This window comes from Protomyctophum bolini, assembly GCF_963924005.1.
Source record: "Protomyctophum bolini genome assembly, chromosome: 7".
NCBI classification, from domain to species: domain Eukaryota; kingdom Metazoa; phylum Chordata; class Actinopteri; order Myctophiformes; family Myctophidae; genus Protomyctophum; species Protomyctophum bolini.
In genome coordinates this window covers 2,699,645-2,725,406 of record NC_137868.1, presented here as the reverse complement: position 1 = coordinate 2,725,406, position 25,762 = coordinate 2,699,645, and the positions used below count along the sequence as shown (strand labels likewise).

At 43.9% G+C, this 25,762-nt stretch overlaps 2 protein-coding genes and 1 long non-coding RNA gene across 3 annotated transcripts in view; 1 reads left to right on the top strand and 2 right to left on the bottom strand.

Moving 5' to 3' along the window:
* znf576.1 (zinc finger protein 576, tandem duplicate 1) overlaps positions 1-6,778 on the bottom strand; it is a 45,836-nt gene extending 39,058 nt beyond the window's left edge. Inside the window, exons 1-3 of the mRNA XM_080767301.1 lie at positions 6,714-6,778; positions 2,534-3,801; positions 133-365 (exon numbers count right to left, since the gene is read on the bottom strand). Of these exons, the coding sequence (XP_080623427.1) occupies positions 133-365; positions 2,534-3,698 (1,398 nt within the window). The 5' untranslated portion in view covers positions 3,699-3,801; positions 6,714-6,778. The remainder of the gene's footprint in view (positions 1-132; positions 366-2,533; positions 3,802-6,713) is intronic.
* A 3,989-nt stretch (positions 6,779-10,767) lies between these two features.
* Positions 10,768-19,371, bottom strand: LOC308317954 (protein NLRC3-like; the record flags this gene model as incomplete). Its single annotated transcript, XM_080767300.1, has 6 exons — positions 10,768-11,401; positions 16,150-16,196; positions 16,835-17,008; positions 17,171-17,341; positions 17,435-19,160; positions 19,353-19,371. The coding sequence occupies 6 exons, from the start codon at positions 19,369-19,371 to the stop codon at positions 10,875-10,877; spliced, it is 2,664 nt and encodes an 887-aa protein (XP_080623426.1). The 3' UTR covers positions 10,768-10,874.
* Positions 19,372-21,614: 2,243 nt separating this feature from the next.
* LOC308318843 lies at positions 21,615-23,261 on the top strand. Its single transcript, XR_013964380.1, has 3 exons — positions 21,615-21,672; positions 22,797-22,905; positions 23,033-23,261. It is a non-coding gene; the product is annotated as an uncharacterized lncRNA (long non-coding RNA).
* Positions 23,262-25,762: the final 2,501 nt, after the last annotated feature.

The following is a 25,762-nucleotide window of genomic DNA, read 5'->3' as shown; positions in this document are numbered from 1 at the left end:
TGTGTTGCATCAATCACAAACAAATCACTCAGCTCCATATATGGGCACAAAGGGGGGACACACGGACACACAGAGAGACATGATCTGCTAGGTCTCATAGTAAGTGCTTACTGCGTTCGCAATAAACAGTACCTGAGAGCAGATGGGACACTTGAAGGCCTTCTTCTCCACGTGGGCCTTCTGGTGCACCATGAGCTCGGTGGAGTTGGTGAAGTGGCGGTCGCACACGTAGCAGGCGAAGGTGGCGTTGCGCAGGATGCACTGCTCGTACTGCGCCGGGTGGTTCAGCTTGAGGTGGCGCTCCATGCTCTTACTGTCGCTGAAGATGATGTGACACTCCAGACACTGCAGGGACATCTGGGACGCTGCGGGGGCGGACACACAGGGGGGGACACAAATTATGTGACACTGCAGGGACATCTGGGACATCTGGGACGCTGCAGGGGGGGACACACAGGGGGGGGACAAAAATTATGTGACACTCCAGACACTGCAGGGACATCTGGGACGCTGCGGGGGGGACACACAGAGGGGGACACAAATTATGTGACACTGCAGGGACATCTGGGACATCTGGGACGCTGGGGGGGGGACACAGGGGGGACACAAATGATGTGACACTCCAGACACTGCAGGGACATCTGGGACGCTGCGGGGGGGACACACAGAGGGGACACACAGGGGGGACACACAGGGGGGACACACAGGGGGACACACAGGGGGGGGACACACAGGGGGACACACAGGGGGGGGACACAACGGGAATTAAACCATTGACCCATTCTGGACGGGAACCCCTGTTTGGTGTTTTAACCCATTCAGGCCTGACATCAAAATTAAAATAAAAAAATCTTCTAAATCATGACAATTTTCAGAAAGATTTGAGGCACATTTTTTTAACGATTTCTTTTCAAAAATAGCAGACCTACAAGCTCGTAGCGCGCCACTCGGTGGCGCGCTATGAGCTTGTAGGTCTGCTATTTTTCAATAGCTAAATTATAACATAATGTTTAAAACACCAAAAGGTGTGGCACCGAGTGCCGCGCTATGAGCTTGTAGATCTGCTATTTCTTGCAAATCTTTGAATACATTATTCTTTCAGACTGAGCCAACGTTTTCGACTCAAATCTTTGCTTCTGGGAGGGGGGGGTCCCTGGAACAACATATTTTCAGATGTGGGTCCGGCGGCCAAATACAGATAATTCTGGGGGTCCTGGACATGAAATAGTTTGAGAACGACCGACATAGAAACATGAGGTCTATCAGAAAAGGATTTGGACAAGACATTTGGTAGAATCTGGTCAGTCCAACATGGGTTAAGACAGTGGTTCTGACAGTGGTTCTGACAGTGGTTCTCAAACTGTTTCATGCCAAGGACCCCCAGAATGATACTCAGCCCGCGGACCCCCCATTTGGAAATACATACCAAGGACCTCCATAAGAGAAGATGTGTATGTCTCTAGGCCCACCCATAAGAGAAGATGTGTATGCATCTAGGCCCACCCATAAGAGAAGATGTGTATGTATCTAGGCCCACCCATAAGAGAAGATGTGTATGCCTCTAGGCCCACCCATAAGAGAAGATGTGTATGTATCTATGTGTATCTATGTGTGTATGTATCTCATAGCGCGCCACCGAGTGGCGCGCTACGAGCTTGTAAGTCTGCTATTTTTTTTTTAAATCGAAGAACGACTGACATTTTTAGAATCTGATCTCAGGTCAGAATGGGTTAAACATCACATCACTGTCTTCCTCGGGTACATTCAGGGGAATGGTTTCCAACACTTTTGTACTGTAACCGTTTTAATACGATTACTTTCTTACGTATACATTGTCTGTTTTAGTTCTTTGAATATTATGCGATTTTGAGCATTTTCTGTTTTGATTGATATACATTTAATGTTGATGCTGTATATATAATAATGTAACAATAAACAGATATTAATATAGGGTGCATTTTGCATCCCAAAACACAGTTTATAGTTCAGGGACGCAATAAAACAACGACCTCTGCATCCACGGGATGCACTACTGTTTTTTTATTTCTAGCTTGTATATCTGACCATTACAACGTTGTGAGCTTGTAGATCTGACCATTTACAACGTTGTGAGATTGTAGATCTGACCATTACAACGTTGTGAGATTGTAGATCTGACCATTACAACGTTGTGAGCTTGTAGATCTGACCATTTACAACGTTGTGAGCTTGTAGATCTGACCATTACAACGTTGTGAGCTTGTAGATCTGACCATTATTGTAAGCAGAAAATAAGTGATTAAAACCAGCACCCCCCCCCCCCCCACACACACACACACACACACACGGGAACAGTTTTGACATATAATACTTTTGGAAATATTAAAATCTGCAACATGAGTAGTATCGGTATCGGACCTATCGGTATTGGCCAATCATGAGGAAAAACCAAAAACCGGTGATCGGTCCCCCGAAAAAAACCCGATCGGATCGCATCCCTATATACCTGTAAAACATGGCCGACAAAAAAAACAAAAGACAAAGACAAACTCACACGAGAGAGGCATGACCACCGGCTTGGACATGTCCATCTTCAGAGGATCCAGAGGCCTTTTGCCCGGGAAGTACCTCCTGGGCAACGGCCCTCCTTCCACCTTCTCCGGCTTCTTCAGGCCTCCCGCGGGGGCGGGGCCGGGACCGGCCTTGGGACCCGGCGGCGCGGAGCCGCTGGGTCTGCCCGTGGTGATCATCGTCATCGTCATCCCTTCGGCGCCGTCCCAAGCGCCCGCCGTTCGCGCCGCACTCTTAGCGGACGACGGCGGCGGCGGAGGAGTCCTGGTACCCGTCGTACCCGCCGGCGCTGCCCCCCCGCCCGTCTCACTGCGTCCTGGAGCGGCGCTCTCGCCTCCCGGTGCCCCCCCGCCCGTCTCACCACCGCCCGTCTCACCACCTCCAGCCTGTGCACCCGTCTCACCACCACCCGTCTCACCACCGCCCGTCTCACCCTGCGATAGCGGCGGTGCTGATGTCTCGGTGCCGGCGTGTGAATGTGTCGTCGCCACAGACTCCCGCTGTGATATGAACGTTAATGTTTGGTCAGTCGTTTCCACAGACTCCCGCTGTGATATGAACGTTAATGTTTGGTCAGTTGTTTCCACAGACTCCCGCTGTGATATGAACGTTAATGTTTGGTCACACGTCCCCACGGACTCCTGCTGTGATATTAGCGTAAACGCGTCGCTACTACCGTTCCCCGCAGACGTCCCCACGGACTCCTGCTGTGATATTAGCGTAAACGCGTCGCTACTACCGTTCCCCGCAGACGTCCCCACGGACTCCTGCTGTGACATTAGCGTAAACGCGTCGCTACTACCGTCCCCCGCAGACGTCCCCACGGACTCCTGCTGCGATATAAACGTCAACGTCTGCCCGGACGACGTTCCCGCGGACTCCTCCCGCTGTGACATCAGCGTGATCAGCGTCTCGCCGACGGCGAACAGCGGCTGCGAGCTCATCAGCGACATCACGCCGTCGAAGTTCGTCGGACTTCCGGTGACAGGAGTAATGGGCTCGTACTCCACCGCTTGGTGCGTCATCGGCGTCTCAGTGTCCGCGGTTTGGACTAGTCCGTAGTCCATCGTGTCCAGCAGTGGCCGTGCGGGGGCAGTGGTCGGTGGCCCCTCGTCCAGCTCTGTCGGTTCGAGCCCCATCGTCTCCATCGTCCTCCTGGTGAGGCGGACGGACGGACGGACGGACGGACGGACGCTCGCCCAGCCGGCCTCCTCAGGGGAAGACGGAGACCTCTGTGAAATGAAGACGACCCTGTGAAGAACGAGTGACACGGTGATTGACACACATCTTCAGTTCACGCACGTACAGTACATACAGTAAACCCCCCCCCCGCCCCCCCCAACAACAACAACAACAAATAACAGCCAGAACCAGCAACTGCATTTACTTAATCACATGTGAAAAATGTGGTTTACAATATGTGGGAGAAACGGGTAAAACAATATAGGTACTAGGCTGGGACGACACAGATACAATAATTATTAACAATGCCAAAAAGACAACCACAAGATTGGTGCAACATTTCATGGCTCACGGCATTGAAGCTCTAAAATGCGTAGGCACAGTGCACTGAAGTCTTTTAATTCCCCCCCCTTTTCCCCTCACTGTATATGTTTCTTTCCCCTTTTTATACCTCCTTTATGATGAATTCCTGTTCTGTTCTGTAACTATATAGAAGTGTCTATTTGTACGTCTCTAAATGTTTTGATGAATTGAACATGGTGCACCCTCTTGTAAACAAGCGTATAATGCTTAATTGGGTCGTCCACTCACAGTTAACAGTCTTTGTATTGAGTTTGTGCTTGAAATGTACTGTAATTCTGAAAAACTGTAATATTTCAATCAATCAATCAAAAAACACATCTCACACACACACACACACACACGACTACCATAGTGCTACACAATTAACCGAAGTGTCCTTGGGCAAGACACTGAACCCTACATTTCCTCCAATGAGTCGGTCGGTGTGTGAATGTGGGAAGTGAGGACGCTGGCGTCGACTGTTCGCCGCTTCACCTCCCAATGAATGAACCATTGTACGCGCTTTGAGTAGGCACGTGGTGCATAGAAAAGCTCTATGAAAAATGTAAATGCAATTAATTGTTATTATTACATTTGAGCGAGAATGGTGCAGCACTAGCTGGGCTGTCCAATTAATTTGAGTTACTCTTATATAAAGAGACTTAATTTAAGAGAGGTTTAAGTCAAGCCCTTTGATGTTGTCTGTTTAAACTAAAGCCACAGCAGTAGTTATGGCTACAGGTGAGACATTTTGACATTATTGGCTATTTCCCCTAACCCATTCTGACCTGAGATCAGATTCATACGAGGTTTCCACTGCGGACACACACTGGTCTGATGAACCCATTCTGACCTGAGATCAGATTCTAAAAATGTCAGTCGTTCTTCGATTTTTCAAAAATACCAGATCTACAAGCTCGTAGCGCGCCACCGAGTGGCGCGCTACAAGCTTGTAGATCTGCTATTTTTCAATAGCTAAAGCATAACATGATGCTAACACCAAAATGGGTTGCCGTTCAGAATGGGCTAATATAAGCCCTCAATGGGGGTTGGGTTTGTTGTGCTAATTTGCTTATTTCCATCGGAATAAGTAGTAAAGTGTGCCGCTTGGGATACTATTGCGAACTACAAATAACACCTGGACCTCTTTGGTGGGGACGTAACAACTACAAATAACACCTGGACCTCTTTGGTGTGGACGTAACAACTACAAATAACACCTGGACCTCTTTGGTGGGGACGTAACAACTACAAATAACACCTGGACCTCTTTGGTGGGGACGTAACAACTACAAATAACACCTGGACCTCTTTGGTGGGGACGTAACAACTACAAATAACACCTGGACCTCTTTGGTGGGGACGTAACAACTACAAATAACACCTGGACCTCTTTGGTGGGGACGTAACAACTACAAATAACACCTAGACCTCTTTGGTGGGGGACGTAACAACTACAAATAACACCTGGACCTCTTTGGTGGGGACGTAACAACTACAAATAACACCTAGACCTCTTTGGTGGGGGACGTAACAACTACAAATAAGGTAAGAAAGCCTTCTAGCATGGAATTCTCCTTTAAGTCTGATCTCCCCCCCCCCACCCCATTTCCCCCCATGTTTTCCCCTTATTGATCGTTTCCTGTTTTTTATAGAAGTGTATATTCGTACGTCTGGTGTAAACAAGCCTAATGCTTAATCATGGATCGTTCACGAAGTGACAGTTTTCGTATTAACTTGTGCTTTTCGTTTTGAAATGTACCCCATGTGCTGGGTATACCTTTTCAATCAATCAAAACAGTTCATTACATTGCATGTCTGCGTGATATGATGTATGATGATAAGAGCGCCCCTCATATCACACGAGTGTGATTATTATTTTATTTTTTTTACCAATTATGAGAAACATTGTAGCCTATTTTATCCATTACAATTACTTCAGGTTTCATTATTAGCGCTTTAAATGAGAAATAGTTGATTTGAAAGTAGCCGGCCACCCTCTCTAAATGTTCTATTTATGTATTGTTGTCATAAGTAAAGCCAGTAGAACAATAATATCACGTATACGTTAATTAGGCCACTGTATTGTTATTTAGTTTAGGTCATGCGTGTGTATATAGTTTTATCCGTCTGCGTCAAGCAGGGCAGGTTGACATGTCTCGACAGATGGGAGGGAGAGAATGAATGGCCATTATAGCCTAACATTTGTATTACAAAGGAAAGGGTCGAGGCTAGGATGGAGAGACAGCAGACACTGACTGACTGCTGTGTCGAGCAGCACTAAACATTAAAATAATAACCACTTTATTTGGTCCTAACCCAAGCCCTTATGAGGGAGTCGTTATAATATAGTTCCATGATCCATATAAGCTCGGAGAGGGCTGCTGGAGTGGGGACCGTTTTAACTTCTCAGTGAATCAAACCAACGGACTTCAATTCTAATCATAATAAAACACAACAACCAACCGACCGACCGCCACCGGTGATGACCGATCATAATAGCCTTGTTAGCCCTCATTTCATGCCCGATCAGCCCGCTGATGCAGAGCGGAGAGTCGGAATCGACCCGGCATCACGGATCCCACACACATGTAACGTGAATGCATAGAGATGATGATGATGGTGAAGATATAACCTACCCTAGCCGAGATGCGAGTCAATCCGCCCAGATCTGATCATCCCAGCCCGGACACAGCGTCGCTTCACGTCTTTCTGCTGCACAAAGCAAAGCAACCACCGAGCTGGAGCTGCAGACAGACCCCGGCCGTGACGTAGGCGCGCACGCCGCCAGCTGCGTTGCATCATGGAACTTGTAGTTTTTCTTCCCTCCACATCTCTCCGCCTCGCCCATCGTTTTTTTTCATTGATTGATTGAAATATTGATTAACAGTTTGTAGAATTACAGTACATTTCAAGCACAAACTCAATACAGAGACTGTTAACTGTGAGTGGACGACCCAATTAAGCATTACACTTGTTTACAACAGGGTCCACATTGTTCAATTCATCAAAACATATAGAGACGTACAAATAGACACTTCTATGTAGTCAAAGAACAGAACAGGAATTCATCATAAATAAGCAAAAAGGGAAAAGATACATATACAGTGTGGGGAAAAAGGGGGGGGGGTGGGGTGGGGGAGGATTCAGATTTTACAGAGGCCAGTTTCGAATTGCAGCCGTCCGTAGGTGCCCTTTGAGAGCGGTTTTGAAGGAGTCAAGGGATTCACATGCCTTAATGACTGTTGGTAGGGCGTTGAGACACTCTCAACTTCAAGACAGACTGTTTTCCCGAATATTTGACGATGGGGATTCCTCCAGATTGCCGGCGGAGAGGTCCAAAATGTTCGGAATTCCCAGAAAATCTGTAATGTAAACGTAAAATGTCTACGAAAATCTTCACGGGGGCCCAAAGGGGCCCTGAGAGTCTTCATGGAGGCCGTGGCCCCCCACAGACTCTTATCTACGTCTTTGCACCCACACAAACACATGCAGGCACCCCCACGCGTGTGCACACACAGACACTCATAGCCTACACATACACACACAGTCTCACACACACACACACACACACACACACACACACACACACACACACACACACACACACACACGCATCAGTGTCGACTAAAACTATGACGAAAAATGTAGCTCTTTGTCACTGACGGAAACTAAACTAAATGAAAACTACATTATAAATAAAAACTAGACTAAAATGTCAGGGAGGGACATTAACCAAACATTAATCATGTTTGGTTGTGGTCGGGTCTGAAAACAGCAGATCTACAAGCTCACAACACACCGCAGCGCGGTGCGTTGTGAGCTTGTAGATCTGCTATTTTCAGCATGCAACCGAGTCAAACCAGCCATTATGGCGCCGTCAAGGACGACCAGAATGCATCTTTGTCAACAAAATCAGCTGTAGATTTAGTCGACTGAAATCACATGATATTAGTCGACTAAAACTAGACTAAACGCCAAAGCATTTCAAGTCTAAAATATGACTGAAACTAAATCACTACATTTTATTCAAAAGACTATATGACTAAAACTACATCAAAATTGGCTGTCAAAATCAACTCTGACCCACGCATACACAAGTGCGCGCACACATGTACGCATGCACACAAACGCACGCACGCACGCACGCACACACAATACACTTAAATGTGCATGGACATACACAAATGCACATATGCACACACACACACACACACACACACACACACACACACACACACACACAGAGGAGCCACAACCCCATTATACGACAGACAGACAGACAGACAGACAGACAGACAGATTTTTTTCGCAAAATGTATCAAAGTACAATGTGCATGCACACAATATGTAAATAAATAAATGTGTTACATTTTCTTGCATAAACACAAAGAGCTGTTTCCATAACTGCACAAATTATTGCACATAACATGAGTAGCTGTTATAATAACATAATAACATAACATGAGTAGCTCTTTGCCTGCCTGCCTGCCTGCCTGCCTGTCTGTCTGTCCATGAGTAGTTATTTGTCTGTCTGTCAATGAGTAGCTGTCTTACTGTCTGCCTGTCTATGAGTAACTGTCTGCCTGCCTGTCTATGAGTAGCTGTCTGTCTGCCTGCCTGTCCAATTGTCCATGAGTAGCTGTCTGCCTGCCTGCCTAATTGTCCATGAGTAGCTGTCTGTCTGCCTGTCTATGAGTAGCTGTCTGACTGCCTGCCTGTCCAATTGTCCATGAGTAGCTGTCTGCCTGCCTGTCCAATTCTCCATGAGTAGCTGTCTGTCTGCCTGTCTATGAGTAGCTGTCTGACTGCCTGCCTGTCCAATTCTCCATGAGTAGCTGTCTGTCTGTCTGCCTGTCTATGAGTAGCTGTCTGCCTGCCTGCCAGCCAGCAAGTTGGTTAACAGAAAATAAATTGTTATGGCTGAGTAAAATAAAATACAATAAACACAATTTGCCTGAAAATAGATTACCCAGCTATGACCTTTTTCATGAAAAAAAATGAGTAGTGATATGGCTGACTGAGTAAAATAAAACAATCTACCTGAAAATAGATAGCTATAAGTGAAGAGCAATTTCCGCAATTTCCATTTCCGCAATTTCCGCAATTTCCATTTACGCAATTTACTCAATTTCCATTTCCGCAATTTCCGCAATTTCAATTTCCGCAATTTCCGCAATTACAATTTCCGCAATTTCCATTTCCGCATTTCCGCATTTCCGCAATTTCCACCATTTCCGCAATTTCCGCAATTACAATTTCCGCAATTTCCATTTCCACAATTTCCATTTCCAACTATTAATGGCAGCTGGGTTTCATCATTCAAATAAAATAGAATTCTGTCCGTTTAGCTATAAAATTATGTCAGGGAATAGTATTCCCTGACATAATTTTATAGCTAAACGGACAGATATTCCACAGGATATGTGATAAACCCGGGTTTCGTGAAATAGGCCCCTAGTTTCTTAAACTAATGGCCTAAATCACACCTGTGTGATGAGAGGGGTGCTGTTATCACTGCACATCGTCATGAAAGTAAAATAGACACTAACCCTATTTGCTCAGACACTATATGACGTACAATTATCCGTTCTTTGTCAATGGGAATATGTTGCTTGATTACTGGAGTACTTCTTACACCACTGTAAAAGCTGTTACACAATTTAAACAATAATGAAGACAAAGCAATTATTTTAGAACAAATATCCAATTTAATTTTTTTGTTTAAACATTTTTCTCTGTATTTCTTGAGTACATTTAACTCCAAACAGAAGAGTCTTTTACAATTAGGGGTTCTCAAAGTGGCTCCTAAAATGATACTGTTAATTTACAGAATGCACAGAGGCGTTCAGAACAATATGCATACAAATATCACTTGTTTAACTTCAGTTCAAATGTCATTTTGGTCCAACATTCTGATTAGATAAGAAAGAAAAGTTGAATGCAGTGAAAACTGCAGATTTACTCGTCACAACATGCGTCAATAAACACTGAGGAGCCTGAGTGTGTGTGTGTGTGTGTGTGTGTGTGTGAGTGCGCGTGCATGTGTATAAGTATGTGCGTACAAACAACTCAAACAAACACATGCACACGCACACACACACACCCACACAAACACATGCATGCTCCTCCTCTATCTGACTCACAGAGACACTGAGGAGTCAGTCAACCTATATACATTATACTGGACCTATATACATTATACTGGACCTATATACATTATACTGGACCTATACATTATACTGGACCTATATACATGATACTGGACCTATATACATTATACTGGACCTATATACATTATACTGGACCTATATACATTATGCTGGACCTATATACATTATGCTGGACCTATATACATTATACTGGACCTATATACATTATACTGGACCTATATACATTATACTGGACCTATACATTATACTGGACCTATATACATGATACTGGACCTATATACATTATGCTGGACCTATATACATTATACTGGACCTATATACATTATACTGGACCTATATACATTATACTGGACCTATATACATGATACTGGACCTATATACATTATACTGGACCTATATACATTATACTGGACCTATATACATTATACTGGACCTATATACATTATGCTGGACCTATATACATTATGCTGGACCTATATACATTATACTGGACCTATATACATTATACTGGACCTATATACATTATACTGGACCTATACATTATACTGGACCTATATACATTATACTGGACCTATATACATTATGCTACATACTGTACATGTAGCTCCTCCTCCTCCTCTATCTGACTCACAGAGACACTGAGGAGTCATAGGTCCATAACGTGAACCCAACATACAGAGGTCCAGTGAACGTGGGCTGGAAGGTGTGCAGGTGTGTGAGTGTGTCAGAGGACACTGTGTAGAAGGACACAGTGCCAGCAGCATGGTCTACATAGACTGCTACTCTGTTGGAGGAGGAGGAGGGACTGACAGGGAGGTCAGTGCTCTCCTTATTGTGCCTCACAGAGTAGCTTTTACGAACACCATCACAGTTCAGACTCCATGATTTATTATTGAATCCAAACCCACTGTCATCACACTGTGTGGTGATATCTCTATGTGTCAATGCTACAGAAACATCTCCACTACACTGTACCTCAGAGTAACAGCGTCCAGTCAGTTCCTCTCTACACAGCACCTGCTGCCAGTCCTTAAATCTGTGTGGATGAGGAGGATGATCCTGATCCTCTCTCACATACGTCACCTTCCTGTTGTTCTCAGACAGAGAGAGGAGTCTGTGTGCTGTGTTTGGATCCAGAGTGAGTTCACACACATCTGATGAGAAGAACAACACAGTTTACAATCATATCATCATCATCATAATAATAATAATAATAATAATACAAAAAAATAACAAGAAGCGGCAGCGGCAGCGCCGCCGCCTGTCTGTCTGTGTGTGTGTGTGTGTGTGTGTGTGGCGGGGGGGGGGGGGTGTGAGGGGGGTTGTGTGTGTGTATGTGTGTGTGTGTGTGTGTGTGTGTGTGTGTGTGCGTGTGTTTATGTGTGTGTGTGTGTGTGTTTGTGTGTGTGTGTGCGTGTGTTTATGTGTGTGTGTGTGTGTGTGTGTGTGTGGGGGGGGGGGTGTGTGTGTGTGGGGGGGGGTGTGAGGGGGGGTTGTGTGTGTGTATGTGTGTGTGTGTGTGTGTGTGTTTGTGTGTGTGTGTGCGTGTGTTTATGTGTGTGTGTGTGGGGGGGGGGTGTGTGTGTGTGGGGGGGGGGTGTGAGGGGGGGTTGTGTGTGTGTATGTGTGTGTGTGTGTGTGTGTGTGTGTGGGGGGGGGGGGGGTGAGGGGGGGTTGTGTGTGTATGTGTGTGTGCGTGTGTTTATGTGTGTGTGTGTGTGTGTGTGTGTGTGTGTGTGTGTGTGGGTGTGGCTGTGTGGCGGGGTTACTTTAAACATTATTTGAATTATTATTACTATTGAGAAATAGCAGAGAATAGCATTGAGAAATAGCAGATCCACAAGCGCGACATTCGGTGCCGCGCTACGAGCTTGTAGATCTGCTATTTTTGAATAATCGTGGGCAAATCTTTGACTATATATTATTTCACAGCAAACGTTTTTAAATATCTTATTAACATATTTTCAGAAGGGGGTCGGTGATCAATATATAATCTTTGGGGTCCTTGACATGAAATAGTTTGAGAACTACTGATATAGATATGTGCTATTTTAGCTATTTGTTATGAACTTGTTCAATCTCACCTCTGACACTGTGAAAAATAAAATAAATGTGATTACTGAGCTAAAAAAATAGAATTGGGAAAATATTGAATTAACTGAAATAGAAAAACTAATGAGGCTATAGTGTTGATTTTGACAGCAAATTTAGATTTAGTCTTTTGAATAAATAAATATGTAGTTTAAGTCACATTTTAGTCACCTGAAATGTTGGTGTTAGTCTAGTTTTTAACTAAATATCATATGATTTTAGTCGACTAACTCTACAGTTGATTTAGTCGACTAAAATGTATTTTGGCGTCGTAATGACTGATTTTACACTTGGTTGCATGCTGAAAATAGCCGACCTACAAGCTAGCTGACTGACTGACTGACTGACTGACTGACTGACTGACGGACGGACGGACGGACGGACTAAAACAAATGTAAATGTATGTACAACTAACTAACTAAATGAAATAAATAAAACAAATACATAAAGAAAATGGATGAAACAAATTAACTGCTATTTTGACCAAGGTTTTTATAGTAAACTAAAACTAACAAAATAATCTTTGTCTTTATCTAGAAAAAATAGCCAAAAATGTGTCATAATAGCTTGTAGATATGCAATTTTAGCTATTTTTTTCTGATCTTGTTCAATCTCACCTCTGACAAATGATGATTAGGCCTACTGAGAGAAAAATATAAAACTACAATTGGGACCCATTTCATTAACTGAAATAGAAAAACTAATGAGGCTATAGTGTTGTCAGTCTTTTGAATAGGCCTACATTCCTGTTTCCTGTCAATCTCTACTGTATCTATCAAATAAAGGTCACACACAGCTCACAACGTGTTTGTTTCAAACCATCCTCTGCTTTGAATGGAAACAGATGGACTGTAATGCCCACATTTGACAGCTAGAGGGCACATCATGCCCATGACAGACGGTTATATGGTGACTTGATGACAGTCAGTCTTGTGATTAGTTTCCACAAGTGTCCGTAGCACTTGCCCTAGCCTGGACAACCTTACAGGCGTATGCAAAGGCTCAACTCATGCAATTTAGATAGCATTTTATGTAGACATAGAATAGCACTCTATAGTGTATCGTATAGTTTCATTATATAGATATTCCACTGTTAGACGGATGTTAGGTTCTTAGCTTGATGTCTATTTCTATGTATTTGATGTATTACCATGTGTTGTTCTTGCTTACTGTAGATCACTCTGGATTAAGAGCGTCTCATAAATGACTACATTAAATTGTGATTGGAGGCATGTTTGTGTTAATATCACATATACTGTATTAGTCTACACGTTATGGTTATCATCATCTTTATTTATAGAAGGATGTGAATGAGTTAATAATTTCACATACTGTATTAGTCTACACCAGGCCTGGGCAACTTTGACTATTGCGAGGGCCACTATATTTCCACACTCACTCCAGAGGGGCCACATTGCAATATTACTGTCGTAGCAAAAAATAGACGATCTACAAGCTCAAAATGTGCCGCACTGCGACACGTTTTGAGCTTGTAGATCAGCTATTTTTGCTATATTTGAACTGAAATCCTGGATATCTTTTTGCTATTTTTGAATTGGAGTCCTGAAAAGTAACACATTTATTTAATTTCAAATGCATTCAGTTATATAGTTATGTTAACTTTAATGAACTAAATATAAATTAATTTGACATAAAAAAGACAATTTTAATATCAGTATTAATATCTGCGTCCCGCAGATATTAACCTGCGAGTCGCATTAACTGATGGTGGGTGCCGCATGTGGCCCGCGGCCCATGTATGGTCTACACGTTATGGCTATTATCACCTTCATTCACAGTAGGATGTGAATGAGTTAATAATGTCACATGCTGATGTGTATATGAGCTGCTCATCTGAATCTGTGGTTCTCTAATGTTTTGGCTGGGAAACCCTCAACGTTTATGCACAATAAAACATGTCAGCTGTACTGTATGTAACGATGCTGTCCTGTGTCTGACATGTCAGCTGTACTGTATGTAACGATGCTGTCCTGTGTCCGACATGTCAGCTGTACTGTATGTAACGATGCTGTCCTGTGTCTGACATGTCAGCTGTACTGTATGTAACGATGCTGCCCTGTGTCTGACATGTCAGCTGTACTGTATGTAACGATGCTGTCCTGTGTCTGACATGTCAGCTGTACTGTATGTAACGATGCTTTGCCGTCCATGCACGTTGTAACTGGCTGCTCTCCCACTGTCAAACTGCACTGGCAGTGTTTATGTCCTTTGTACAAGGTATTCCTGTACTTCTCATTATGTGGACATAAATAAACATTTCTGTGTGGGTGTGTGCGTGCATGCGTTTGTGTGTGTGTGTGTGTGTGTGTGTGTGTGTGTGTGTGTGTGTGTGTGTGTGTGTGTGTGTGTGCGTGTGTGTGCTGTGTGTAGCCGACATGTGTCTGCGTATATTTGACTTAGTTTTAGTCATAGTCTTTTGGATACAAATTGATTTAAGTTTTTGTCATATTTTAGTCACCTGAAATGTTTTAGTTTTAATTTAGTTTCAGTTAACTAAATATCATATGATTTTAGTCGACTAAATCTACAGCTGATTTAATCGTTCCTTGTAGATCTGCTATTTTTTGAAAGATCATATGGAAATCTTTGAATAATATATTTTGGCTGCCATATAATTATAATTTTAGTTTTCTACATTATTTGTTTACTATGTACGTTTAATGGTTATAATGACCAGGCTCCAAGTTCAATAATATGACGCCATCATTTCCGGCACGTCAACATATAGGGCGTAGAGTAGACTAGGCGCCTCACAGCACAGTCATGGCGCTTCCGTCTGTCAGTTGCACTCCAGTGTTGAGAGAAGCAGTCATTTGTTACAGAGCGTGTCACAATTCAACGTTTGTTTTATTATTTCGGTGTCATTTCTTTGAGTTATTTGTAAACATGTGTCACCTTATAGATTTTAACCACTTATTTAAAACTTTAGCTATTGAGAAATAGCAGATCTACAAGCTCACAGCGTGGCACTCGGTCACGAGCCTGTAGATGTGCTATTTGTCAATTGTTTTTTTAAAGTTTAAAATAAAAAATAAATAAAATAAATGTGATTACCGAGCTAAATAACTAAAATTAGGAAGATATTTGATTAACTGAAATAGAAAAACTAATATACTCTACAGTTGATTTAGTCGACTAAAATGTATTTTGGCGGACCTTGATGGCGTCATATAATATGATGAAAATAGCAGATCTACAAGCTCACAATGCGTTAAGCAACGCGTTGTGAGCTTGTAGATCAGCTATTTTCAGCATGCAACCAAACATAAAACAACTGAATGACTGACTGACTGACAGACTAAAACAAATGTAAATGTATGTACAACTAATTAACTAACTAACCAACTAACTAAATTATTAAATCATATAAATTTGATTCCCGAGCTAAATTTAAAACTAGAATTGGGGAAAGTATTTAATTATCTGAAATAGAAAAACGAATGAGGCTATAGTGTTGATTTTGACATAATTTTTTGATTTAGTTTTAGTCATAGTCTTTTTAATATAGGCCTTCATTATAATTTAGTTTTAGTCACATTTTAGTCACCTGAAAGGTTTTAGTCTAGTTTTAGTCGACTACATATCATAAGATTTTAGTCGACTAAATCTACAGCTGATTTAGTCGAATGAAATGGGGTTTTTTTTGGCGGGCCTTGATGGTGTCGTAATGGCTGTGCCCTATAGCATGGATGACCTTACAGGCATATGCAAAGGCTCAACCTAAATTTAGATAGCATTCTATGTAGACATAGATGGATGATTGAATAAATAAAACAGAATAGAAACATACACTTCTTCACTCCTGGTATCAGCCTGCAAACTCCACCGTGGTCCACACTGAAGTTGGAGGAGAGACAAAGTCACACCTGAATATTCTCCATGATAATATAAACAATGATTGATAATGACTTTACACCATTAAAGAATAAACAATACAGAACAGCATCACAGTATGATTGAGAACATTGTTGTGATCAACATGTTGTGTTGGTCTTTGTCAGTGGCGTGCACAGACATTTAGAGGGGCAGGTGCTCAAGTGAAAAAAGGGCACCTTGTGCAACGTGTGGAACCGATATTGCCGTAATCGTATGAGATTTATAGATTTTGGGGCCTAAATAATATATTAGAAGCTTTTTATCAAGAATTGATCAATGTCACCATGGTCCACATACTATACTGTACTGTAGTGTACAGTGTACAATCTTTTTTTTTTAAAGGGTTCTTTTTTTGGAGGGGGGGTGCTCTAGCACGCCCTAGTGTCTATCTGTGCAAGCCACTGGTATTTGTCTCACTCACACACAGCCTCCGGCTGTTAGAGTTGAACTGACTAACTTATTGTTTTGTTATCAAATGTTTGTTTTATTTTAGACAAAACATTATGAATGAATATAACTGACTGACATATTTCTATGTGATGTCTGGTGTTTACACGTGGTCTGAGTAGACACATACATGCACAGAAAGTCTCTCATACCTAAGAGTTTCCAGTCTATAGAGTGGATCCGTCACAACAGCAGAGAGCATCGCTTCGCCTGATTCTCCTGGATGATTGAAGGTCAAGTCCAACTCTCTCAAATGGGAAGGGTTGGAGCGCAGAGCTAAGGTCAGAGAAGAACAGCCTTTCTCTGTGACCAGACATCCTGACAAACTGCACGTGCGCACGCACACACACACACACACACACACACACACACACACACACACACACACACACACACACACACACACAGTGAGAAGTTTCAAAATGTTACATTCTGTTCCATTTAATTTATAAACGTATTAGGTTATATTTAAACACAGTTATACTGACTTGAGAGTCTCCAACATGCAGTGTGGCCTCCCCAGTCCCTCGGCCAGAAGGTGGACTCCAGAGTCCAGAAGGTCATTATTGCTCAGGTCAACTTCTCTCAAACTAGAGCTGGAGCTGAGAGTTGACGATAACTCCTTACAGCATCTCACTGACAGGTTACAGCCACTCAGCCTGAAGAAACATAAAGCATTTCTCTATTAGATTTTCTGTTAAATAAAGATCATATAATATATGAAATGTATATTCAGTTATCAGTGAACCTACAGAGCTTTATTGGAGGCTTGGAGCACGGGCAGCAGCCCCAGAAGAGCCTCCTCTGAAGCAGAGTATTTCTTCAGGTCAAACACGTCCAGCTCCTTTTCTGAAGACAGCAACACGAAAACCAGAGCTGACCACTGAGCAGGAGAGAGCTTGTCTGTGGAGAGACGTCCTGACGCCAGGTACTGTTGGATGTCCTCCTCCAGAGAATGATCATTCAGCTCATTCAGACAGTGGAACAGATTGATGCTTCTCTCTGGAGATGGATTCTTTCTGATCTTCTCCTTGATGTATTTGATGGTTTTATCATTGGTCTGGAAGCTTTTTCCTTTCTGTATCAGCAGCGTTTCTAGGAGTTGCTGATTGGCCTCCAACGAGAGGCCCAGCAGGAAACGCAGGAACAAGTCCAGGTGTCCGTTTGGACTCTGTAAGGCCTTGTTTACAGCACTTTTGTAGAGGTGATGAATCTTGGATTTGAAAATCATTCCAAATGACTTGGGCATCTTGGAGGTTGAGAGTAGGTTGTCACCAGTGTTGATGAAAGTGGTGAGGACGTGGAGGGCAGCCAGAAACTCCTGAACACTCAGATGGACAAAGCAGTACATCTTTTTCTTGTACGCTCCACGTATCTCTCCAAATAACTGTGTGAACACTTCTGAGTACACTGCTGCGTCTCTGATATCCATGCCAGATGCTTTCAGGTCTCCTTCATAGAAGATCAGGATTCCTTTCTTCAGCTGTTCAAAAGCCAGTGTCCCCAGAAACTGAAGGGGCCGGGCACCATCTGTATGGAGTATGGAGTGATTCAGCATGAAGTGGAGGTACATGGTGGTCTGGGTCTTTGGCAGCGCTCCTTCCTTATCTTTGAAAAAAAAATCTTCCATAACGTTAGAAGTGATCCAACAGCAGATCGGGATGTGACACATGATGTGGATGCTTCGGGATTTCTGGACGTGTGAGTAGACTTTACTGGCCAGCTGCTCATCAGTGAATCTCTTGAAGAAGTATTCCTTCTTCTGGGGGTCTTTGAACCCTCTCACCTCTGTCACCCTGTCAACAGAAGGAATTTGGTCGGCGGCTGCAGGTCGTGAGGTTATCCAGAATTTAGCTTTTGGAAGCAAGTTTCCCCTGAGGAGGTTTATCAGGAGGACATCAATTGTGGTTGGCTTCGTCGGATCAGTCCATGTCACAGTTTTGGGGAAACATAGAGGAGGCCTACATTCATCCAATCCATCAAAGATGAACACAATCTTGCACTGTTCGAAGGTGCAGATATTTATCTTCTTGGTTTCACTAAAAAAGTGATGAAGAAGTCCCTCCATGCTGTACTTATTCTTCTCAATCATCTCCAAATTCAACTCTCGGAAAGTGAATGGAAACACAAAGTCGATATGCAGGTTGGCTTTGTCTTCTGCCCAGTTCAGAGCGAACTTCCGAGCTAGTACTGATTTACCAATGCCGGCCACTCCCGTCATCATCGCTGTTTTGATGTGTTTTCCAAGTAGGCCTAAAGGTTCCACTATGTCGTCCATGTTGATTGGCGTTTCTGGTCCGGCTGTTTTCGTGTACGCCAACTCAATCTGCTTGATCTCGTGTTCTTTATTGACCTGTCCACTGCCTCCCACTGTGATGTAGACCTCTGTGTAGAGATCAACCTCACATGCGTTTTCTCCATGTTCAAGTCTAATCTTCAGATTAGACTTGAACTCTTGTCGACACAGAGCAAGAGTTTCTAAAGGACCAAAGACAAGATGACATCATTAAGTGTATGTTATAGAACGTGGTCCTCATATCGGTGTTGTTTTCGTTAACGTTAAAGATAATTTCTCATGACGAAGTCACGATGACAAGCTAAACATGACTAAAATATCACCAGATTAATGTGTTTAATTAATTTAATTAATGTGTTTATTGGGTGGTATACCAGACGTTCCAAAATGCATGAAATGCTGTTCAAAATATTATACAGATATTATTTCAATGGTGGCCAATCATAGGGAGGGTTCTCTTTACACAGGCTGACAGGCTGACTGACAGGCTGACTGACAGGCTGACTGACAGGCTGACTGACAGGCTGACTGACAGGCTGACTGACAGGCTGACTGACTGACAGGCTGACTGACTGACAGGCTGACTGACAGGCTGACAGGCTGACTGACAGGCTGACTGACTGACAGGCTGGCTGACAGGCTGACAGGCTGACAGGCTGACAGGCTGACTGACAGGCTGACTGACTGACAGGCTGGCTGACAGGCTGACTGGCTGACAGGCTGGCTGACAGGCTGACTGACAGGCTGGCTGACAGGCTGGCTGACAGGCTGACTGACAGGCTGGCTGACAGGCTGACTGACAGGCTGGCTGACAGGCTGACTGACAGGCTGGCTGACAGGCTGACTGACTGACAGGCTGGCTGACAGGCTGACAGGCTGACAGGCTGACTGACAGGCTGACTGACTGACAGGCTGACTGACAGGCTGACAGGCTGACAGGCTGGCTGACAGGCTGACTGACAGGCTGACTGACTGACAGGCTGACTGACAGGCTGACTGACAGGCTGACAGGCTGGCTGACAGGCTGGCTGACAGGCTGACTGACAGGGTGACAGGCTGACAGGCTGACTGACAGGCTGACTGACAGGCTGGCTGACAGGCTGGCTGACAGGCTGACTGACAGGCTGGCTGACAGGCTGACTGACAGGCTGACAGGCTGACTGACAGGCTGACAGGCTGACAGGCTGGCTGACAGGCTGACTGACAGGCTGACTGACAGGCTGACAGGCTGACAGGCTGACTGACAGGCTGACTGACAGGCTGGCTGACAGGCTGGCTGACAGGCTGACTGACAGGCTGACTGACAGGCTGACAGGCTGACTGACAGGCTGACAGGCTGACTGACAGGCTGACTGACAGGCTGGCTGACAGGCTGACTGACAGGCTGACTGACAGGCTGACAGGCTGGCTGACAGGCTGACAGGCTGACTGACTGACAGGCTGGCTGACAGGCTGGCTGACAGGCTGACTGACAGGCTGGTAGGCTGGCTGACAGGCTGACAGGCTGACTGACAGGCTGACTGACAGGCTGACTGACAGGCTGGTAGGCTGACAGGCTGACAGGCTGACAGGCTGGCTGACAGGCTGACAGGCTGGCTGACTGACAGGCTGGCTGACAGGCTGGCTGACAGGCTGACTGACAGGCTGGCTGACAGGCTGACAGGCTGGCTGACAGGCTGACTGACAGGCTGACAGGCTGGCTGACAGGCTGGTAGGCTGGCTGACTGACAGGCTGGCTGACAGGCTGGTAGGCTGGCTGACTGACAGGCTGGCTGACAGGCTGGCTGACAGGCTGACAGGCTGACAGGCTGGCTGACAGGCTGGCTGACAGGCTGGCTGACAGGCTGGCTGACAGGCTGGCTGACAGGCTGACAGGCTGGCTGACAGGCTGACTGACAGGCTGGCTGACAGGCTGGCCCTTTGGTGTGGTTTGGGCTTTAGGGTGACCAGACCCAAACTGTTCATTTGAGGGACAGAATTATGGCTTGTGTGGGACAAAATGGGACGGGGGGACGGGCTTGTCTTACTTCCTTTGCACGATAATTATCGTCCCGATAAATTGCGACCCGATATTAGCAATTATGACGTCATCCCGATAAATTCGATAACGTTATAATAGCGCAGATAATATACATATCTTTTGGGCAAAAGAAATAAAAAGTGTGGCTGGATTTGTACGAGAGGCGCTTGTTTTTCTCTAGGCTCCTCCCGTTTTGCCTGTACTGTGGTATCACTGTGGTTTAGGAATAGGAGTTTTTCTAGTTTTTCACAAATCCAGCGCTCCCTGGCTGTGACGTAAACGCCTGCGACTCACTTGCAGTGAGCGATAGTAACAACAAACATGGCGGCGTCTGTAGTGTGGGAGTTTTTCAAAGTTTCAGAGGACAACATTGGGCTTGTAACAAATGCAACGCAAATGTTCCACGAGGAGGGAAAAAGATAACTAGCTTTAATACAACCAACCTGAAAAGTCACCTGCAACATCACCACCGTCACGACGGTGTGTTAAAGAATTACGAGGACGCGCAGGCAGCTAAACTAGCAGCAAATCCAAAGCCAGCTGCCTCGGGGCTTAATACGATCAACGAGGCTTTTGACAAATGTAAGACGTTTTCCAAAGATGACCCTAGGGGTAAGGTGATCACTGACTTGGTCACAGAAATGATGGCACTTGACGACCAACCCTTTTCCATTGTCGAAGACATAGGATTCAGTCGGCTAATGCGTCATATGGAACCCAGGTACATAATGCCAAGCCGCCGGACCTTTGCTGAGGGCTTGTTAACGTCCAAGTATGATGATATCGCCACACGCCTTCATAAACTGATCGACAATGATGCACGGGACATAAGTTTCACCACAGACATATGGACCTCTGACGTTAGCCCGGTCAGCATGCTAGGACTGACGGCACAGTGGCTGGACAAGGAGTTCAATCTGTACAGAGCGATACTGCATTCGCAGGAGCTACCAGGCTCACACACTGCTGATATGATTCGTGGGGCTTTTGTAGCCATGCTTCAGAAATGGAACATAACAAAAGAGATGGTCCACGTTGTCCTAAGAGACAATGCACGTAACATGGCAAAGGCCTTTGAGGATTTTAAACCGGGTAGCAGCCTGGGCTGCATGGCGCACACTTTACAGCTGGCCGTTCATGAGGCTGTGCTGAGCCAACGCGCTATTAATGACTGTGTTGCTATCGGGCGCAGGATTGTTGGTCATTTTAAGCACTCACAAGTAGCCAGCACCGCCCTGGAAGAATTAACGGATAGCCTGAAAATAAATAATTGTCGACTCCAACAAGACGTGGCCACGCGTTGGAACAGTACATTTTACATGCTCCAGAGTCTGGTAAAGCTGAAGCAAGCCATTGCAGCCTACGCAGTACAACACGCGTTGCCATCAACAATTGACGCCAACCAATGGACCCTGATTGAAAACGTCTTGACCATCCTGGGTCCGTGTGAAGAGCTGACCAGAGACATAAGCAGAGCTACAGCCACAACGGCAGACGTGATCCCCTCCATCCGTGCCTTAACTCGCCTGCTCAAAGAAACCAGACCCACAGACGCGGGGGTGAAAACGACAAAGGAGACACTGATAAAAGCAGTCGAGAAGCGTTTTAGTGACATGGAGGAACAGCCCTTGTATTATCTCTCCACCATATTGGACCCGAGATACAAGGACCGCTACTTCACCCTTGCAGCTAAACGCCAAGCTACAGAAATGCTGCGGGAAGAGATGGAGAGAATCGAGAGAGAGGGCCTTGCAGACCCCGGGCCCCAGGCAGACGAGCCACCAGCAAAGAGGACCAGGGACGACAACAACAACAGCTCCCTGTTGGAACAAATGTTTGAGGCAATCCTCGAAGAAAACACAGAGGAAACTGCCACTGGACAGCAAAACAGCAGAGTGGACGCAGACGTAAGTGCATATATATTTTATTTTTAATTCATGTTTTATGAACACTCACTGTATAACTTGTGTTAACCGGGTATTTAGAACATCATTATAATTGGATGTTCTTTTGTGTTTTATTTTTTACTATCAGCTCCAGTCATATCTGTCGGAGCCCACGCTTCCTTTGAAGAGTTGCCCGCTGGAATACTGGAGAATCAACCAGTCCCGTTTCCAGTACCTGGCCCAACTTGCGCGAAAATATCTGTCAGCTCCTTGTACTAGTGTTGACAGCGAGCGCTTGTTTTCTGCTGCTGGAAACGTGATGACCCCAAAAAGAAACCGCATCACATGCGAAAAGGCTGAGCAGCTGCTCTTCATAAAAAAAAATCTCCCACTGATCCGACCAGAATTAAAAAATAAAGTGTAGACGAATTAGTTACTGTTGTAAAGGGAGTCAAAGTAATGATGCAGTTCAATCATTTCTCTCTCTCTCTCTCTCTCATATGAGAAAAAACTTAAGCTTTTGTTTTGTGAAAAGTGAGTGAACACTGTCATTGATGTGGATTATAAGGCAGGGAAGCCAATAATAATTTGTTCTGTAAAATGACTATTTTGGAATCCACTTTGTGTTACATAACATAACTTGTTTCAGTAGCACCAATTGTTTGTTACTGTGTGGGATGCACTTTTTCAGTTTCTTAGTTGGTTAGTGGTTACATGTCAGTCTGTTGTCTGACTAACGTGTTTCAGAGTACCTTTGTTTTGTTACTGTGAGGACTGAGGAATGCACATTCAGTTTGTTTACATAGAGACATGTCTGACAGTGTTACTTACTGGTCAGTAATAGTATTGAATCCTTATGCACTGCAGAGGCCTTTATTTTTTATATGGCAGATGTTTACATCTTACTATGTTTACAACTTTACAGGTTAGTTATTGACTGACATTTGTTTTTCATACTTTATTATTTATTTTGGCAAATGTTAAATAGTCTTACTCTTGCTGTCCTAATGCCAAGTAATAATAGTAATACTTGTTTGTTTGTTTCCATTTATTTATGGACCAAGACCACAACAAAGAGTCAAAGACCATTTGGATTTAGTCCAGTCATTTTTCAGGGAACACATGCCATTGTGAATTGTGATTGACATTGATTGATTGACTCAATTATTTATTTGGAAAAATAAATAGTCACTTTATTTGAAGAGTCAAAACTGTTCTTGGCTTTGTTTGTTCATAGTAGTAATTATCATGTCAAAACTACAGGTGAATATGCATTTAAAAATGATTAATAATTTAAAAAGATTATATATTATCGGTTATCGTATCGGTATCGGTCTTGAGGAGCGGTAAATTATCGGTTATCGTATCGGTTTCAAAAAATCAATATCGTGCACCACTACTATTTAAATGATCTGATGTGATAAGGGGCCTAATATTGCCTATCATATTGTAATTAAACCCTCTCTGATGTGATAATGGGCCTAATATTGCCTATCATATTGTTATTAAACCCTCTCTGATGTGATAATGGGCCTAATATTGCGTATCATATTGTTATTAAACCCTCTCTGATGTGATAATGGGCCTAATATTGCGTATCATATTGTTATTAAACCCTCTCTGATGTGATAATGGGCCTAATATTGCGTATCATATTGTTATTAAACCCTCTCTGATGTGATAATGGGCCTAATATTGCGTATCATATTGTTATTAAACCCTCTCTGATGTGATAAGGGGCCTAATATTGCCTATCATATTGTTATTAAATCTGGCGTCTCACATTTTGTTTTAAAATACTCATTTTGGTCATGGGCGGTATGGCCGACTTATGTAGCCTATGCGTTAAGTCCTTCAGCGCCACCTGGTGGTCACCAGTTTAGGCCTTGAGTGCCGATTCGCCCGTTATAAAGAGAGAAAGAATTTGTAATTCTATTATGCATGTAATGTGCATGATGTCATCACCTGTACACCAGATTAGAGGAATTCTCTAAATATGGATAAAACGTCTTGTCGTCCGTGGCGTCCGGTACTTAATTGGCAATTAGACGTCTTGGCGTTTATGGCTCTTAAACTGTTTTAACGGGCTTAAAAACACATCTAGCAGGAAAAGAGACAACGAGAGACCTTTACAACAGAACACCAACTATTAGGGGACTAAACTATTAGGGGACTAACTATTAGGGGACTTAACTATTAGGGGACTTAACTATTAGGGGACTAAACTATTAGGGGACTTGACTATTAGGGGACTTGACTATTAGGGGACTTAACTATTAGGGGACTTGACTATTAGGGGACTTGACTATTAGGGGACTTGACTATTAGGGGACTTGACTATTAGGGGACTAAACTATTAGGGGACTTGACTATTAGGGGACTAAACTATTAGGGGACTAAACTATTAGGGGACTAAACTCTTAGGACTATTAGGGGACTTGACTATTAGGGGACTTGACTATTAGGGGACTTGACTATTAGGGGATTAGGGGACTTGACTATTAGGGGACTTGACTATTAGGGGACTTAACTATTAGGGGACTTGACTATTAGGGGACTTGACTATTAGGGGACTAAACTATTAGGGGACTTGACTATTAGGGGACTAAACTATTAGGGGACTAAACTATTAGGGGACTAAACTATTAGGGACTAAACTATTAGGGACTAAACTATTAGGGGACTAAACTATTAGGGACTAAACTATTAGGGACTAAACTATTAGGGGACTAAACTATTAGGGGACTAAACTATTAGGGGACTAAACTATTAGGGGACTTAACTATTAGGGGACTAAACTATTAGGGGACTAAACTATTAGGGACTAAACTATTAGGGACTAAACTATTAGGGACTAAACTATTAGGGGACTAAACTA